At 40.4% G+C, this 13,537-nt stretch overlaps 1 protein-coding gene across 4 annotated transcripts in view; it reads right to left on the reverse strand.

The window, feature by feature from the left end:
* Nucleotides 1-13,537, reverse strand: part of CCPG1 (cell cycle progression 1) — a 1,059,961-nt gene that overhangs the window by 460,391 nt on the left and 586,033 nt on the right. For all 4 annotated transcript variants that reach the window (XM_044078956.1, XM_044078958.1, XM_044078957.1 and 1 more), the window contains exon 5: nucleotides 5,550-5,757. In XM_044078956.1, the coding sequence (XP_043934891.1) occupies nucleotides 5,550-5,757 (208 nt within the window). The remainder of the gene's footprint in view (nucleotides 1-5,549; nucleotides 5,758-13,537) is intronic.

The following is a 13,537-nucleotide window of genomic DNA, read 5'->3' on the forward strand; positions in this document are numbered from 1 at the left end:
GTCCACTGGGGCATCAAAAACTATCCCCTAACATCAAGCTATGGCTATATCCTCAGCTAGACAGTCCTCCTCATTATTGTGTCTTTTGCTGTGCTTCCAATACAGACACAGTCATCTCATGCCTACATTTTATAGTACAGCATGGCTTTAGACCTTACAAACAGTTAGGTTAAGCCTAATTATGTTATTCTCCATGGTTTCATCCTGCATTGCAGATGCCATAGCCTCTGTTCGCTTGAGGTGTATGCCCCTTTACTCTAATAATATGGGTCTGAAAATAGCTCTGAAGAAAAAGACTGTGGAAATGCACACCTCTTTGCCAAATCAATCTACTACCCTGCTCTCAATGAGTCTTGGAACTCATGATGGCATCTATGGAGACAGTGCATTCACATATATTAACAGGACTCCTACTCATGTAGGGTCTTCTATGGATTTCCGAAGGCTGAGGTGAGGACTGTGAGGTTGTCTCTAATGAAGACACTTCATATGCATTTTCAAGATGCCTTGAAGAACTGGGAAAAAAAGTGTTGCTGGCCTCAGTTTCTCTATTCTCAAGAGATCCAAATATTTTTGTCACTTCTTTAGAGCCCTACTTAAAATGCTCCCTCATAACATCGCGTCTCTGCAAAGCAGCCATCGTCCAGAGGGATAAGCCTGATGAAATGACCTTCCCATCACTGGTGTCTTAACCTAAAAGAGAGGAAATATTGAGTATAGTTAGTCACATTCTACTCATCCAACACAGAGTCCAAAAAAGCAAGAAAGGCATTCTATTTTTTTTTTTTTCTGGAGAAGCAGTTCCTGATACTGAAGGCCAAGTTACTTGGGGCTTAACCAATGCCAAGTAGCCACGTATTCCTTGGCAAAATGGAGGTCAGTGAAAGTGGCAGACGACGTGACCAACACTAGCAGGGTAGGTATCTGGTCCAGAAGAAGAGAGTTGCTGTTGTTGATGAGCAGGTATGCTGGAAAGCCTGATACAGTGATTCCTCTAACACATCTAGCACAAAATGTCTGGAATATCTTAGGGAAGAAACCATTTAATACTGCTGTAAATATATGAAAAGGATAGACAACATTCACAGGTACCTGGAAATGGATATCTGGCCTGAAATCTTGCTTCCTTTTCTGGAAGACAGGTCAGCTGCAAGAGGTAAGTTCCGAATGTCTGCCTCCACAAAAGTCAGGGTAGGCATATAGTCTGTGTTCTCAAAGCCATAGTGCAAATGTCAGGGTCAGTAATGCCTCTCATCTTCTGTTTGCAGTTTCCTTAGTTTTTACTCTATTAGGCTTCCCCAGCTCTCTTACCTTTTTTTCCATTTTAGGACACACTACAATACTTAAAGCTTCCATATCCCAAAAATGGTACATGTTCCCTGTATGAATGCTATTAACTTTCCAAGGTCAGGAAAGGCCTTCAAAATTCTGGCCCTCTGGTGAAGCACAGTAAAGGAGCCACAATGCTCACAGGAACAGACCTTGTGCCTTTATTCACAAAATGGGATCTGTAAATTGACTTTTGGCAGAATTTGCTTTCTGCAGGTATACTTCAAGTCTAGGGATGATAATCTGATGACCTGATACAGAATGCACTAAAAATTAAGATTTTTTTTTTTTTTTTTGCATCTTCTCAAACCGGACTTCTAGAACATGCGACTCAGACAACTTAATTGTCCTAATTAAAGCCACAAGGTTGAGTTTGCTATACAAGGACAACATTCCATGTCAAGGTTTTCCTCAAAGAAGTAAAGGCAATTACTTTATGTTTTCAAGGGGAAACAGGTATCTACAGGAATAAATAACAGATGTAATTCTGTGATGAAAAGTCTGGAGAAGAAGATGTCAGCTTTTATTTATTTATTTTTATTCACAACTGGTTAACTGGTTGAGTGAGCAGGTCTACTGATCCTTTGTAGTCATGACCCGGAATAAATAAGAAATAACATAACACAAAATTACACACACACACACACATATACATATATACATATATATATATATATATATATATATATATATATATATATATATATATATATATATATATATATATATATATATATATATATATACATATATATATATATACATATATATATATATATATATATATATATATATATATATATATATATATATATATATATATATATATATATATATATATATATATACATATACATATATATATATATATATATATATATATATATATATATATATATATATATATACACACACACACATATGCACACACAAACACAAACATACAAAAACAATAGAATAAAAACATTACCAGGTGTACCATTGTAGTGCAGAACTAAGATTTGTCAAAGTAAGGTGTAATTTACATGTGGATGTTTTAAGCTGGTGAACCTGCAACACGAAAACAATTGTATTTAGCAATGAAAAAGGAAAAAGAACTAAAGAAAAAAATAAGGATTGACAGCAACAGAAAAGTCATGGACTGTAGCATGTTCAAGTCCTACTCCATACTGAGACATGGGAGAAGGCACATAGATACACCAAACATATACTCTGACACAAGACTCAGAATGTCAGCAGATACTGCTGGTTATGAATGTGATGACCATGCCCTGGCACAGAGCCTCAATCCTCACCACTAACACCAGGGAGGTCGTCTCATACAAGAGGAAAGGATAACAAATACACACAGCAAAGTACAATTTCTCTTAAGTGCACACAGATATCACAGTCAGTCTGCGGCTAGTTGATCCCTTGCTCTCCAGGTCTCCAATAAGACTCCCCACTGGCACAGCTATAGGGTCCAGATCTCAGCCTAGCTGGCAAGCTAACCTCCAGTAACCTCTCTGTCCAACCAGTGATTTGTGTCCCTGCCCAGGTAGCTGACATACACCCACACTTTGAGATAAGTATTTATACAACTTCACAGACACTACTAGGAAAGGCTGACACAGATTCTCTAGCCGTGTCCCTTTACCCAGACTATATCATAGTAATTCCTGCCACCACCAGCTAATAATTATCAGCTACCCAAAGGCCCTTAAAAGGGTGTCCAATTATCACTGTGCAATATTATTATCTAATTGGTAATGTGACAATTCAGTCTAAGGCTTATTAGAGTGGCTTATTACAATATTCTATAAATATGCAAAGTACTCTAGAGCTTACTTTGTCTCTACACAAACCAGCCCCAGGTAAAGGTTTTTAAAATATTTAATAATAATTACAACACAAGACAATACTACTACACCACAGAGATATATGAGAGTTCAGAGATTACACAGAAACTTAAAATAATACAGTAGGACAAGTCTGATGTCAAAGAAAAACACAATCTAACTTTCTAATCTTTAGCTATTCTTAAGAGAAAGCACAGTGCTACAATCTTACTTGCATAAATAAAGAGCATAAGCAGTGCTGGGGTTGAAGGTCCAAGACAAAATGCTTTTAGTCTCTCACTGAACAACAGTTTTTAAAAACACTAACAAACAGCTCTGCTAAGGCCCTCCCAAATTACATCATTTTGACATTTAGGTTTTCCCAGTATTCACATTACATCATTTTGACACTTAGTCTGAAGTTCCCAGGCAAACAAACTGCATTATTTAGCAAGCTAGCACCTGCTCAGGAAACTACAACAATAAAAGACATTTCACATGTACACTCAACAATTATTCCATAAGTTAAGACAATAGAAAGAATGTGTTCAGCCATTCGCGTCGGCACCACTTTTTAGATAATTCTAACTTCAAAGAACATTTGAAATGCTTGGCTTGGTTTTCCTTACAGCAGATGGCAATGTTGCAACAATTTTGAAGTTCACATTTTACAGTGTTTTCTTTCATTTAAGAACACAAGCCTGTATTTTACATTTATATATACAAATGATAGAATCCTGTATCAAATTCTATTTGACTAGGCTGGCAGCCTTTGCCCATCTTTCCCCAATTTTCACATCTCTTCCCCCCCTGGAGAACACAAGCTAGTTTTTCAAGTGACCCTTGAGAAATGTCATTTGAGAGGGTTAGGTCTATCTGAGTGTACCTCACCCCAATCCCTGTCTTGAGAGCCCATCTGCATTGGTAATGCTACTCCCACTGCGGTGCTGCACTGACGTATCATATGCTTGCAACCCCAGGCTCCATATTAGCAATTTGGCATTTTGCTGACTGGCTCTGTTTAACCATATTAGAGGGTTGTGATATGTCATTACAGTGATATTTCTTTCATACAAATAAGGCTGAAGTTTCTGCAATGCCCACACTATAGCTAGACATTCCTTTTCTACAGCTGCATAGCATTCCTCCCTGGGTTGGAACCTACGACGGAGATAAACCACTGGGTGCTCTTCCCCCTCTGAAGAAATCTGGCTAAGTACAGCCCCCACCCCATGGTTCGAAGCATCCACTTGCACAACAAATTCTTTGCTGTAATCTGGACTGACTAACACAGGGGGTTCTCCCAAAGCTTCTTTAAGCTTCTAAAATGCCTGCTCACATGCTGGGGTCCACACTACCTTACCTGGCCTGTTTTTCCTTGTCAGGTCTGTGAGGGGAACAGCTATGGTACTATAACTGGGGATAAACTTTCTGTAGTACCCTGCTGTCCCTAAGAATGCCCTCACCTGCTTTTTGGTAACAGGTGCAGGCCATGCCTGAATAGCTTCCACTTTGGCAGGTTCTGGCCTTATCTTACCACTCCCCACTTTATGGCCTAGGTAGGAGACATCTGCCATACCCACCTAACATTTGCTCAGCTTAATGGTCAACCCTGCTTTCTGTAGTCTGCCCAGCACCTCCCTGACATGCTGAAGGTGCTCTGGCTAGGAATGGCTGTAGATGACAATATCATCTAGGTAAGCAAGGGCAAACCCTCCTGCTCCTGCTAAGATATTATCCACCTTACAGCAGATGGCAATGTTGCAACAGTCTTGAAGTTCACATTTTACAGTGTTTTCTTTCATTTAAGAACACAAGCCTGTATTTTACATTTATATATACAAATTATAGAATTATGTATCAAATTCTATTTGACTAGACTGGCAGCCTTCGCCCATCTTTCCCCAATCTTCACAATGACTGATAAGAATCTGAACAAAAACAGGCTGTATATGCGCGCGCGTGTGTGTGTGTGTGTGTGTGTGTGTGTGTGTGTGTGTGTGTGTGTGTGTGTGTGTGTGTGTGTGTGTGTGTGTGCGTGTGTGTGTATGTGTATGGGGGGGGCTGGACAAGTCCAATTACATGACTTGATGCCAAGAGAGACAGGCAAGATCAAAGCGTACTCCAACTTACAGGTATGTCTAGTACCACATAGCCCTCTGCAACTAAACACAGATGTCGGAAAACAGACAAATAAGCAGCTTTGATTTTCCCCATAAATGACAACACATGACAAATTCACTCTTCACTAAGGAAAAATAATTTAACCTCTTACTGCACTATCACAGCATGATACACAATACCATTAATATTACTGCATTAGATACAACCGATTCTTCATAAATGCTCCAATGAGACATGCGTAAAGTTTAGACGAGTTAACTATCCTTTTGCTGCTCTTACCAATTTTGGGTGCACTAAAGTTATATTGGCTGCTAGAAGATGATCCCAAATTGTACTCATCAAGGCCTACAATTTCTTCAACAGGGCTCTCGCATTCCTGCTGTCCTATTTCCTCAACAGGAAGTGATTCCAGAGTAACAATGTCAGAGTCATCACTTGCTGCACAAGCGCAGACACTGCTTTCAAAATCCAGTTTTTCTTCATGCACCTGTAGCAAAACAAAGCAAACATTAATCCACATTATGTTTCTCATTTATTTTAATGAAACAGTTTAAATCCAGCTGCATAGCCATTACAAGGGAGGTGAACAAATGTATTGAGAAGAACTAAATGAATGATGGTTTTAATAACAGAATAAAAAGTTTTCTAAATTTGTTATGAGAGTCTTGCAATGACAAAAATAAATAAATAAATAAAAAACAGAGAAAATCAGGCAAAGGACAAGCACTGTTATATGGTACGTGACTGCAAGTTTTCAAGACCCATCACCGCCTTCTGTTAAGCAGGTGAAAAAAAATAGTTATGTACTTACTACACAATAATGTTGTATCTTAACTGTCCATATTCATCCACTTCACTGATGGGACTGACCACCACCAGGCACCAACGCACAGCAAACAGCTCTCTCACAGCTTGAGCTTCTCCTCTACCGCCAACAATGCAGTACTGCTCCCCATTTATCTCAGATCAGTTTTGCCCAAATAAAGGTCCACCTAATTTATCAATGTAAACAGGAAAACAAAAGGAAGTGTGACAGTCAGACCTCAAGAGGTCAGTAAGGCCTGATAAGGTCATGAGATGAAAATTTGAAGTGGGAAAGGAAGAGTCTTTGGTGAACAGGACAAACATGGATAATTAAGACATGCACATTATTATATTTTGTATTAATCAAGTCAGTCCACTTCACTGATGGAACAGAGTCTCCAGCTAACAGCGAGCCAAATACTATGCAGTAGGGTGGCCCCAAAGAAAGATCTTGACCAAGTATGGCAATTTGTACTGCCTAGTAGAGGTATGCTTAGAAACCCCAGCAGCAGCTGCACAAATATCACCAATTGATTAATTTTTTGAAGAAGGAGAAGGCAGAAGTAGTAGCTTTTGCCTTCAAGCAGAACCTTAAGTCCAACTGGAAGGGGTTTGTCAGATGAGCTACAGATAAAGAAAATACATCTGGTCAGGGTAATATTGGATATTTTTTTCTCTCATTTTAACTGTGGAGAAGAAAAAAAAAGTTATTTACTTACCATAATGTTCCATGTGAGTTGTTCATCTCGCCTTCATTCTTTACTGATGGGTTTGGAGCCGATCCCTCCGCTCAGATACGGCCAATTGCATAGCTTGAGGTCTTCAAATAGCTTGAGGGCAAGTCCCTATCCCATGATGCACCTGTAATTACCTCAGATCTTGTTTGCTGTGTATAATAATAATACCATATGTCATTCTTTCACTACCAAGAGAAAGGTATAGAAGGATTGAGCAACCAGGATGGAGCCAGCATCTCAGTCATCTAACAGCCCATGAGGGGGGCAGGAGGGAGGGACGTAAGAATGAAGGCGAGATGAACAACTCGCATGGAATGTTACGGTAAGTACATAACTTCTTTATGTGAAGTTGTTCAATTTTGCCGTTCATTCTTTACTGATGGGTAGCGTCCCAAGCACCATCAACCTCGGGTGGCTCATGGGAGTATATTTCTCAGGACCGTGGATCCAAAGGAGGCCAGAGGCCTTGTCAACTTTGTAATGAGTGATAAAGGTATGAGGTTTTGACCAAGTGGCTGCTACGCAAATGCTATCAATAGGAAGTCTGGCCGAAAAGGCAGAGGCTGTAGAAACAGCTTTGGTTGAGTGAGCATTAATTTTATGCTGTAAAGGCATGTTAGCAGCTGAATAAGCAAAGGTAATACAATCAGATAACCATTTAGAAAGAGTTGTTTAGCCACTGGTCTACCTTTTCTGGAGTCTGAAAATGAAACAAAAAGTTGGTCTGATTTCCTAAAATCTTTTGTTCTATCCAAATAAAATCTGAACGGTCTGTGAACATCAAGTTTGTGCATAATGTACTCTAAATTGTTTGAATGGTTGGGAAAGAAGACTGGCAAAATCAATATTTTGGTTGAGATTGGTTTGAGTGCAAACTTAGGGCAAGAATGAGGGGTTTGTTCTAAGTGAGACTCTGTCAGCATGGAATATCTAATAAGGAGGCTTGACGGATAAAACCTGAAGCGTTGACACTCTGCAGGCAGAAGTAATAGCTACTAAAAAGATGGTTTTCCATGACAAAAATTTGAGGTCACATGAGGAAGCTGGTTCAAATGGTGGAAGAATTATGCGTGAAAGCATAAAATTTAGATTCCATGGAGAATAGGGAGATTTCACAGGTGGTCTAATATGAAAGGTCCCTTTGAGAAAAGGCTTTGGATAACTTGTGTGACATATTTAATCCTTCAAATCCAAGATGAAAATTAGAAATAGCATCCAGATGAACCCGAATTGTTGCTGCTGCAGCTCCCTTGTTGAATATCATAGTCAAGAACTCTAAAATGGAGGCCATAGAGGATTGGTAAGGATCAATATTGTTTTTAGCAGCCCATATAGAAAATATTTTCTATTTGCTAAGCTATAGCTTTCCTCGTAGAAGATTTATGAGAGGATAAGAGAATTAGCTTCATCTCATTGGAAAGGTTATGGAACCTGGCTATGATGTGAACTGGAGCAGCAAAGCTGTCCGCTTCAGGGACTGCAGAGAAGGATAACGTTCCCCCGACGTGTGCGTCAGAAGGTCTGGAACTGGGTCCAGAATCCAAGGGTCCTACAAAAGATGAAGTCAAAGGAAGAGGAACCAAATCTGATGAGGCCAATAAGGGGCTATGAGAATGATGGTCCTTCCCAGGCTTTTTGCTTTCTGTAGAACCTTGGGTATCAACGTGATTGGTGGAAATGCATAGAGGAGACCCGGAGGTCAATTGTCTATGAGTGCATCCCTTGGGGCTTCTCCCGGAGGGGGAATCAGGGCAAAGTAGCTTCTGCATTTCGTGTTCATGTGACTGGCGAAAAGGTCACAGCAAGGCTGGCCCCACCTGATGAAAATCCTGTCCGCTATCTCTTTTTTGAGGGACCACTTGTAAGGTAACAAGATTGCCCTGCTCAGCTTGTCTGCTACCACGTTGGATTTCCCCAGGATGTGCGTTGCCAACAGAAAGTACTGGGTGGAAACAGCACACTGCTTTACTCTGAGAGCCTCTCGACAAAGGGGGTAAGACCTGATTCCTCCTTGTTTGTTCAAATACCAGACCACCGACATGTTGTCCATCTGAATCGCAATCGTACCCAGAGGAACAGAGTCCTGAAAATACTGCAATGACAAAAGTACTGCTCTCATCTCCAGGACATTGATATGCAGATGTGTCTCTTGATCGGTCCATGTGCCTTGGGCTGTCTTTCCCTGAAAATGCCCCCCACCCCACCCTATCAGGGAAGCGTGCGTGATCACTGTGGCCGCTGGAGGGTTTAGCACAAATGGGCGACCTATTGTGACATGATGTGAGGTCAACCACCACTGAAGATCCTTTTTGCAGGAATTTGTGATCATTATCATGTGAGACATGGGAAGCTCTTGGTAAGACCACTGAGTGAACAACAGCCAGTGTGGTATCCACATGTGCATACAAGATAGTGGAATGGCTAAAATTGCTGCTGCCATCATGCCTAACAATTTCAGGACTCCTGATGCTAGTGCTTTGTCTTTTGATAATCAGAATAATGACATGCTGATGAAGAAGAAAGACTCTTTCCATTGGAAGCCTTATTGTGGTGGTGGTGTCCAACTCTGCCCTGATAAAAACGATATGCTGCGATGGCGACAAAGCAGATTTTTCTGAGTTGACTGTAATGCCCAGTTGATTGCAGAGTGATAGAGTGGACTCCCTGGCCTGAATGAGTTGATGCCTGGTGATGGCGGTAAGGAGCCAATCGTCTAGGTATGGAAACACCTGGAATCCTAGACGCCTCAGATGAGCCATGATCACTGCCATGCATTTGGTGAACACTCTGGGGGCTGCAGTGAGACCAAAGGGCAGGGCTCGAAACTGGTAATGATTAGCTCCAAGCCGGAAGCGCAAATGATCCCTGGATGGCCTGGCCATTTTTATGTGGTAGTATGCATCCTTGAGATCTATCGAGCACATCCAATTGTCTTTCTCTAAGAAGGGAAGTATAGACTGAAGCGTGACCATCCAGAACTTCTCTTTCTTTACATATGTGTTCAGTCTGCTGAGGTCAAATATGGGTCTCCAGTCCCCCGTCTTTTTTGGAAACAAAAGAATCTTGAGTAAGTTCTGGATCCTGTCAGGTCTGCTGAGACTGGTTGGATGACTTTTTATAAGCAACGTTTGGACTTCTACTGTTGCTTGTTCCCTGTAACTGGGTGGAGCGTCCTGGATTTTTCTTATGGGTGGAGGGGGTGTGGCGAATGGTATGAAGTATCCTCTGGAAATGATACTTTGTACCCAGCTGTCGTTATTTTAAGCCAGGCGTCTGGATACAAAGATAAGCGACCCCCGACTGCCTCCAGAGTAGGACAGTCAGGCCTCCTTTCAGGAGCGCTGGTAGGGCTTCCCAGAGAAGTGATCTGTCGCTCTGGTGTTGCGGACCCCCTCTGCAGCGAGGGCGGTGTCTTCCATTACTGCCCCCCCCTCCTCTGCCTCTGGAAGGGGGTTCGCCATGTGTGTCCTGAAAGGCTCCTTGGGCTTTTCGGAATCACAAGAAGAGCACACCAAAGGTGGTACCGACTGCAGTAACAGACTCTTAGGAGCTTCGGACACCGGTTCCAAGACTGGGGACTGGCTCCGAAAAATAAGGACTGTCGGGGTTCCGATGGCAGTAGAGCCGAAGTCGAAGATTTCTTAGAATTTTTTTGAGTCCGAAGTCTTAGAAGACTTTGAGGACTTTCTGGATCCATCATGGTCGCTCAATGCTTCTTGAAATGAAGGTTTCAACAACCCTCTGGCAATCAGTTTATGTTTCCTTTCCTGCAGGACCCTTGGGGAAAAAGAATGGCAAATAGCATAACTATCCTGCAAATGCAGGGCTCTTGGACAGTATACACAATTTACATGGCTGTCTGTAACAGACATCTTTTGGCCACACTTGGGAAACTTCTTAAAACCAGACTTTGGATGCTTGTCTTGGTCAGCCATAATAATCCAAGCAAAATTACTGTCACCACAGAAAAACTGAACAGTAATTATTCACACAAGCCTTAAAAAGCAGGCCAAGTCACACACACACACACACACACACACACACACACACACACACACACACACACACACACACACACACACACGTATACTAATACAAATGAAACTGACAGAAAAAGTCTGTCTAAAGCACACAGCAAGAAGTTCAAAGCAGACTACACAATAAAAGAAGATATCTCCTAAGAGATACAACAAGCCTTATCTAATCTAGAACAAGCTTCAACAGTAATGAAACTACTAAGCCTTATCTAAAAAAATCTAAGGCTAAACACACACAGCAATAACTATGACGATCTAGAAAAACTTGTGACAAAAGGTCACTGAATAAAACACTAATATATTTATTTTATTTTATTTATTTTACATTTGTTGACCGGGCTAGTCTGGCTGGACATATATCCGTTTACAGCAGAGGCCCGGGGAGAAAAGCTCCAGTACAGATAAAATTACAGTGATTTCTAACAATAAAAAATTTATAACAATAAAAAAATTTTTCTTTCATAGAATTATAAATGGTACAAGAGGGGATAGCAATAACATTTGAAGACTTGTAAGTCATGTTCTACAAGAGAGTATAGCAATAACATTTAAAACTTGTAAGTCATGTTCTACAAAAAAATAATAAGAACTAAATATTAAAGTTAAAATAATCAAAGGCATACCTTAAGATTCAACTCTCAACTCCAGAAGGCATCAGGTAGGGGCTTAGTAAGGGACAGGAAAAATAGGCGATTGAGAATTACTTTCAGTCGGGATTGGTACAGGGACATAGCCATTGTGAAGTAAGATGTTCTGTGACTTGTCTTTTGAACAGAGAGGTAGACTCTAGAGTAGCTATTTCTTGAGGGAGTTGATTCCAGTGTTTACCTATGGAATTTGAAAATAATGCATCCCCAGCTTTATTGTATGATTTAGTTATGGATACTAGGAACTTCTTTGCAGAACTAAGTGTGGTTAGGTTCTTGTATGGAGAAATAAGGTTAGCCAGGCGGGAAATGAAGGGTTTTATGAATGATAAGTAATTGTTGGTACAGTAGGTGGTTATTTAGTTCTAGCCAATTTAGTTGTTTGAGGTTGTGACAGTGGTGAGTTCTAAGGAGTAGCATTAATGAATCTAGCTATACTGTTATAGCAGGTAGAGAGTTTGTTGATGTTATTTTTAGATAGGGTGGTAAATATAGCTGAAGCATAGAAAAGGGTCGAAAGCAGGTGGGTCTGTGCAATGGTTTTTCTAGCTGCTGGGTTAAGGAAGGGTTTAATTCTATAGAGTGTCCCAATTTTTTTATTAACAGCTTTAATAGTAGTGTTAATTTGGTCATCAAAGTTAAGATGGTTGTCAATGGTTACACCTAATAGTCGAGTGGTATTGTCAGGGTTAATACAGGTAGCATTATTGGAGGAGATAGTGAAGAAAGGTGTAGGAGATTTATTAGTAGGAGTAAAGAGAAGTAGCTTTGTTTTTTTCGGGTTAAGGAGGAGGCAGTGCTGCATAAACCATTTTTCAACGTTATGAAAGGTTGTTTGGGTGATGGACTGGAGAGAGGGAACATTTGTAGCAGAGCAGATCAATGTTGAGTCATTTGCATATTGGATGCAGGTCGCTTGTGGCACATTCAAATAAAGGTCATTAATAAATACTGAGAAAAGAAGGGGTCCCAGGATAGATCATTGTGGAACACCAACATTTACTGGGAGTAAGGATGATAGGTTATTCTCCCAAAGCACTGCTTGTTGCCTGTTTTCGAGATAGCTTCTAAACCACTGTAAAGAATGTGAGCTTAGAGAGAGGATGTTAAGTTTTTCAAGAAGTATGTTACGGTTAACCATATCAAAAGCTTTTGATAGGTCTATATCTATATATCTATATCTATATCTATATACATATATATATATATATATATATATATATATATAGGAGAAGATTTTAAACTAGGCCAAACCAAGAGCTATAAGAGATTTCTAAAACTCTACTAAAATACTTTAAACTATCTAACTAGCAATATATTTTAAGTAATAATGAAAAAAGCAGTTGTACTGGCCCGAGCTAAAGCAGAACCTCCGATCTGTTGCAGAGGCAAACTAGATCTGAGGTAATTCCAGGTGCATCACGGGATAGGGACTTGGCCTCGAGCTATTTGAAGACCTCAAGCTTTGCAACTGGCCATATCAGAGCCGAGGGATCGGCTACGAACCCATCAGTAAAAAATGAACGGCGAGATTGAACAACTTCACATCAACTGATCAAGTTACTTGAATTGTTTTGTGTGGTGGGGTACAGGTAGAACCTCAATCTCCCCAGAAGGCATATGATGGACAAAATCTGGCAGATGTAAAGGTTGACTGAGGATAGCTTCTGAAGCCATCTTAGGAAAAAGGGGTTAATCCAAAAAGAAAAACTGTCCATCTGAAACACCAAATTAGGAGGCCTACAGGCAGAGCTCAAAATTCTGAAATTCTTTTGGCCAAAGTAAATGCCTCTAGAAACACAGGTTTTCACGATAAAAACTTGGACTCCACCATATGGACCTGATCTAAAAATTCTAAAATTCTTTTGGCCAAAGTATATGCCACTAGAAAGATACATTTTCAAGATAAAAACTTGGACTCCACTGTATGGACTTGTTTGAAAGGATAATGAGTTAACTTATTCAAAACAAAATCAGGATCCTACTGTGAAGCATGATCCTTTGAGAGGGACAGGGCAAGGCTGGATGTTAAAAGCCTTTGT

Source organism: Protopterus annectens, chromosome 7.part1 (genome assembly GCF_019279795.1).
Source record: "Protopterus annectens isolate FY-2018-M chromosome 7.part1, PAN1.0, whole genome shotgun sequence".
In the NCBI taxonomy this organism is placed as follows: Eukaryota; Metazoa; Chordata; order Ceratodontiformes; family Protopteridae; genus Protopterus; species Protopterus annectens.